The sequence below is a fragment of the Nannospalax galili genome, unplaced genomic scaffold (assembly GCF_000622305.1).
Source record: "Nannospalax galili isolate Female #2095 unplaced genomic scaffold, S.galili_v1.0 scaffold429, whole genome shotgun sequence".
NCBI lineage: Eukaryota > Metazoa > Chordata > Mammalia > Rodentia > Spalacidae > Nannospalax > Nannospalax galili.
In genome coordinates this window covers 6,135,740-6,142,075 of record NW_008360330.1, presented here as the reverse complement: position 1 = coordinate 6,142,075, position 6,336 = coordinate 6,135,740, and the positions used below count along the sequence as shown (strand labels likewise).

The window sequence follows — 6,336 nt, the reverse complement described above, 5'->3', positions numbered from 1 at the left end:
TCTTTTCTTTGTTCCCCACTCCCACGGACAGCAGTTTCTTGACAAAGGCAAACAAGGAATAAAGTATTAAAAGCTTCTATGTGTGTACATAGGATATTTTCAACAAAGGTATGAGCAGCATTTTCAATTAAAGAGGAATCTGAAGGAAAACAGCATTATAATCATGGAGGCAGCTGGCCACCAGGTCTCACTGCTGTCTCTGCGCTGCCCTCCCCAACTCCTCCACCTTCCAGAATGCTGGCTTGGCCTTTTTATCATGAACTGTCATGCATTTCCTCAGCATCATTATTTGTAATTCAAACCAACTTATAAGCAGGTACATGTGTTGCTTCATATATGGTACAGAAAATCAATCCTTTTTTTGTGAACCAAATACAACTTCAGAATTTTTCTCAATATAGTGTTCTAGACAGGAAGTCTTATTTGAGCCAGACATTTGAAACATTTGCCCTCTCATGTAGCTTATTCAAGAAACAGGGTCAGAGTTTAATATTTTTCAATTACTCAATTACTAATTATTAAATGTCTTCATTCTCATGGGCTATCTGGAACACACAGAAGAAAACGGAATAGTTTTCCCAGATGGATTTGCGTTATCTCAGGTTCTCATTCTATAATAGTTTTCTAAATGAAGTTTTTGAGAGAAAAAAGTATCACTGTGCACTCAATATTGAAAACTAAAAATAAATAAGTGAACATTCTACAGCATGAGATCTGAGCTATTGGAGTAGAATCGTAGACTGCTTAAATGGCTATCTAGACACACCTCTTATTCAGGGAGAAACATTGCTAGAATACAAGAAATCTACAGGAGGTTTGAAGTTCCTCAGAAAAGGATGAAGTTTGCTACTGGAAGCAGCCTGCACAGCAAACGTTAAAAAAGCAAAACTCTAGGTTTCAAGAAAGGGAAGGAAATCTAGGCAAGACAAAAGCGACCCCTTCCTAAAAACAAAGCAGATCCCTCCCGGACCCCATGTTCTGTTTCACATCACTGTTAGGAAGCAAAGCAGAGCTAGCTACCTAACCCGCAGGCGGTTGCGCTGTGTTTCGGGTAACTTCTTACAGCTGGGACCTGCACATGCTGCACGCGTGCGCTGGTACCCAAGCTCTTCCAACTCAACTCCCCTGGAAGTATCGCACCCTGTCTTGGGGGTGCACTGGCTCTGTTCAGACGTCTCTGGGTAGCAGTCGTGGGTTCGGGGTGGGCAGGTAGATCCCAAGTACCGCCCATCGCCCCTCCCATCTGGCCCCTGGTTTTTAGGGTCCTGGGCTCCCGGCTCATCAGTTCAGAGCTAGCAACTCTACCAGCACCTTGCTCTGCGGCTGGCCGCTGCTGCCCCGCCACTCTGAGCATGGAAAGGAGGGCACGGAGCTCCTCCCGAGAGGCCCAAGGGAGAGGCGGCAGGTCCTCTTCAAGGGAGGACAAGAAGGGGAAGACCGAGAGAGGCAGCCGCGGGCGCCGGGATGCTGGGTCAGAGCGGCGGAGCTCCGGGAGGACTAGGACCCTGGGGGAGCCCCGAGCCCCCGCAGGCACTGTAGTGGACGTGGATGATGTTCGGGGCTCTGGTGAGGAGGGCACCGAAGTGGTGGCGATGCTGGAGAGCGAGAGGCCAGAGGAAGGTATGGGTCGATCAGGCACCTGCGAGCGGAAGTCCCGAAATGTCAGATAAGTGGAATGAGTTCCCCCACTGAGACAAAGCCAGCACACTGGGTCCAAGGTTCTAGTTTCCAGGAAATGAAAGATGTGAGTTAGGCAACTCCCAAATAGCAGAGGCCAAATTGCATCAGAAGAAATACAAAAGCAACATCAACTCAACAGTTGGTCCCTAGTACCCGGATGAGAGGAGCCAGTCGCCCAGGACAGGGCCTGGTCAACAGGCAAAGGAAACATGATGTTGGCTTTTGTGGTCATGGAAGGGCCTGTGGGCACTCAGTGTGCTGGCTCTGAGCAACCAAGTGGCTATTCTTCCCTCATCCCCACCATCAGTCTTACCTAAGAGTATTGTAAACTTTCTTTGGAAAGGTGGGGTTTTTTTGTTTGTTTGTTTGTTTGTTGTTGCTGTTGTTCTAAAAAGCAGAGTCAGCAAAGACAAGTCAAAAAACGAATTTAAATTTCAGCCCAGCCCCATGTGATCACAGAAAGAGCCTTTACTATCAAAATGACCACAATGCCTCACAGGGTAGGCATGATAATTTTTTAAAAAGCCTTCCAAAGCACTTTGCACAATCTCAGCAAAGTCCTTGCAAGCTAAGAGAGAAGACCTCTAGAGCAAAAGAGGGGGTGCAAAGAAAGAGGTCCCTTTCACTTCTGCCGATGCCACAACTCTTGGGGTCAAATGTTACTACTTCCAGTCCTTTTTATAATGAATAAAAGGAAAAAGAAAATCACTACACCCAAATAAGGTGGCAGATGTTTGAAGAAAATTAAATAGGGAATAGCATGTTACATTGGTTTCTGTTGTAGTGATGTTTTAACATTGCCTGATTGCCAGCAATGCAGTGCATGCTGGATCGTAGAAAGCTACAATCCGAGGAAGATCCTGCAGTTGGGATGTAAAATGGCCATGCTAATACTTTTTGCCTAACTGCTAAATCTCTGGTCTTAAAGAGAAGTTGTTGGGTTCAATGCTATAGCAATGCTGAGGTTAGAGAGTTTGTGGCAGATCAGATCAGTGGGGTAGGCAAGAAAGGGAGTCCCACTTCAGGAGGCCTTTCTATGTGCCAGGTACACACTGGGTATTTTGCTGAGTTATTTAGTTCCTTGTCATCATCACAGATGAGGAAATATGCTCTGAGAAATTAAATTACTTGCATGTGTGTGTGTAGAAAATGGAATTTATTGGGCTAGCTTACATGATAAGAGTTAGGTAGTCTAACAAAGGCCACCTGCACACTTGAGAGGTAGAGAACCAGGTCCCAATCCAGAAAATGAGACACCTTAACAGTAGTAGACCTAGACTTTGCAATCCTGAAAGTCCAGAAGCTCTCTGAAGAGTCCTTGGTATTGAGTCCACGTTGAAAGGCCAAAGAGGCTGGAGTCTGGTGTCTGCGGGCAACAGCACCTGTACATGCAGCCATTCACAAAAGAAAGTGACTTGCCAGCTGCCATGCTGCTGCTTTCCTCTCCCATCTTCATCCTGCTAATATGCCTGTTTGAGGGTCCTGTCCCTATTCAGAGTGTGCCCCTACCTTTAATCACTGTCCTATATGTCATTCCTCTCTAGAAATGCCCCTACAGACACACAGGTACTTTCACTGGTTCTAGCATCTTTTAAACTAGTCAAGTTCACAACTTAAAACATTGACCAATACCTATAGCTAAGAAATAGAGAAGCCCAAATTCCAGAGAAGACCATCTAGCTGACCGCAGTAACCATCATTCTGTGGCACTGGCCTGGTTTCTGCCCATGGTCCCAGGACTGCTACCAAATAGCTATGGTCTTAAGTGAGTAACTGTCTTTGTAGGCCTCAGTTCAGCCACAAAGAATCCCAAGCAAGAGGTGATAAATTCCCCCAAGGAAGAGGATGAGCCCTTGCCTGGCAGATGTCTGTGGCTCCCAGGGAACAGTGAACATCCTCTTTCTCATTTAGCACCACACTCTCAAAGATTGACTGCTTAAGACTTGGGAGAAATAAAAAGGAACATCTCATCAAAACACTGGAGATTCCCCGGCTGTGTCTACAGGCTCTTCCTGCCTTTGCTTTTATTCAAACCAACTGGGCATTCAAGCAACTCATTCCAAGAGAACAGTATTCTGAGGGTAAAACTTTAAAGTTTCAGATCTGAGTATACAAATCAATGTTCTATTTACATCCTTAACTACTAAATGAAGACATTTTTGTGGTCTTTTTCACTTACAAAATGTAACTTTGTCTATATGTACATTTTTTTACTTTGAATTGCCATAGCTACCACTGGCAACTGAAATACATATATAAAGCCAATTTAAATGCCGATGATATTGTGAGTCATTTCTTTGAGGAATTATATGAAAAATTAATGATGTTGAAAGAGCATTTCCCAAAGTAGTTCCATGAGAAATAAATTCCACAGAGCATGAGTGAGTGCTCCTTGGAGAAAACGCCTGGTCAGTGTCTGGGAAACACTAAACAGAGCTAAGAATGCTTCTTTACTGCAGGGATTCTCTTAGTTTCTGCATGCTGATCATTAGGAATGCCAGGAATAAGATATGACACCTAGCCTGATTTTTCTCTACTTGTCTGTCCAGGAAACTCTTCCTATGTGGAGTAGACTTCCCTGTGGGATTTGTGTTCTATGGGACAGCCATTGGGAACTTCCACATTCAGTGCAACTTGGGCTTATGTTGATGTAGCTTGCATATCTGTCTTCTTCAAGTAGTCAGCTTGATGATGACCTTGCCAGGTTTCAAATTCAAGTTCAAATTCAAAAATTTATTTTTAAGAGATGCAGTCTTGGCCCACCAAGATGGCTCAGTGCATAAAGCTGAATGATCTGAGTTTGATCCCTGGGACCCACATGGTGGAAGGAGAGAACTGACCCTACAAATTGTGTTCTGACCTCCATACACATACTGATCCCACCCCCAAGAAAAAGAAATAAATAAAAAAAATTAAAGAAAAAAAAACACAATCTTGCTATGTTGCTTAGGCTGACCCTGAATTTGAAGGAGGCTTCTGCTCCAACCTCCCAATATCTGGCACCACAACTGAGCTCCACTGTGCCTGGCTTTGGAAATCAAATTTTTAGGCCAACCAATTAGTTATCTTTTTTCTTCCCATCCCTTGAAAGTAGGCTTTTAAACGTGTCTTAGTTTTTAGTCATCTTCTAGTTCTCTTTGATGTTTTTAAGCTAACAAATAGTGTACCTTTGGTCAGTTTTCTAGTACCTGGAAATTAAAATTCTCAGATTTCCAGTATTGCTGAAGAATACTGGAATACCACACACTCAGACACAGGACTTGGCAGAATGAAACTGGAACTGACCTGAAATCCTCTTCCCTGAGGACTAGCTCTCATAGTATTGGAAGGCACTATGCAAACTGCCAAGGGAGAAAAGCATCCAATAGTCTTACCCAACTTTGAAGCCTATGAACCACAGCAGTGACCCACCCATGGGTGCAATCCTAAATGGTGCAATAGTGGCAATATTATCTTGGGGGTGACAAACAGCTGTCTAGTTGGACTTAAGACCCACTTAGTAGGAGGGAATTCATGCCAGGTACTGTAAGCCTAGTCAAGTACCCATGGTTAGAGAGGTTACAGACCCTAGAGGAGAACCTACTACTTCCCTTAACCCATATAATTTCTGACTTATCCTAAATTCTTATCTTTAACTAACAGATTAAGTGTAGCTTTTACCCCTCATCAAAGAAGCTTCTTTTTGCAACATCTTGAGGCAATTACAGAGCTCTACAGAGAATAAGTGACTGTGGGGTGCCCAGCCTGAATTTATACTTCTAAAACGCAATCCTTACACCTAAGACTCAGGGAACATCATGGAAGAGGGGGTGGAAAGAGCCAAAAGACCAGGATACCTGCTGTTAGATTGTGTCTTCCAGACTTGACAGGGAAGCTACACCCATGAAATCTCCACAATATGATTACCTAAACAAGACATACATAGTGAAAACACCAGTTGACATGCCAGTGTGAATGAGGGAAATTTAACAAGATTGCACCTTTAGATGAAGGGCTACAGGCAATCAGTGGATGCTGAGAGGGGGAGAATCAGTTTTCTCAAAGGAGAGCTCCCTGATAATGTTATCCAATCCTAAGTGGTCAGTCCTAAATGCATGTACATGTGAGCACCACTAATTGGACTCAGTAAATTGTTTTTACCCACGCATGCATGTGCGCAAACACAGACACATGTGAGTAATAATAATGATTAAAGAAAGAGGTCAGGCGCCAGGCGTGTGGTGGCCACACCTTTACTCCCAGCACTCCAGAGGCAGAGGCAGGCAGATCTCTGTGAGACTGCGGCCAGCCTGGTCTGCATAGCAACTTCCAGGTCATCTGGGGCTACAGGAAGACCCTGTCTCATAAAAAGAAAGAAGAAAGGAGAAAGGAGAGAGAGAGAGAGAGAGAGAGAGAGAGAGAAGAAAGGAAGGAAAGAAAGAAAGAGAAGAAAGAGAGAGAAAGAGAAAGAGAAAGAAAGAAAGGAAAGAAAGAAAGAAAGAAAGAAAGAAAGAAAGAAAGAAAGAAAGAAAGAAAAGAAAGAAAGAAATTGGTCAAAAAATTGAGAGGGAGTGGAAGGAATGTGGAAGGAGTTGGAGGGAGGAGTGGAAGGGGCAGGAATGATATAATTATGGTACTAATGGATGAAATTCTCAAAAATATTTTAAAATTAATTTA

At 43.7% G+C, this 6,336-nt stretch overlaps 1 protein-coding gene across 2 annotated transcripts in view; it reads left to right on the top strand.

Annotated features, from left to right (window-relative positions):
• Positions 1–1,301: 1,301 nt before the first annotated feature.
• Nphs2 (NPHS2 stomatin family member, podocin) overlaps positions 1,302–6,336 on the top strand; it is a 26,125-nt gene continuing 21,090 nt past the window's right edge. Inside the window, exon 1 of one of the 2 annotated variants that reach the window (XM_008826138.1) lies at positions 1,302–1,620. In XM_008826138.1, the coding sequence (XP_008824360.1) occupies positions 1,353–1,620 (268 nt within the window). In that variant the 5' untranslated portion in view covers positions 1,302–1,352. The remainder of the gene's footprint in view (positions 1,621–6,336) is intronic. The other variant, XM_008826139.1, reaches the window with a different exon arrangement.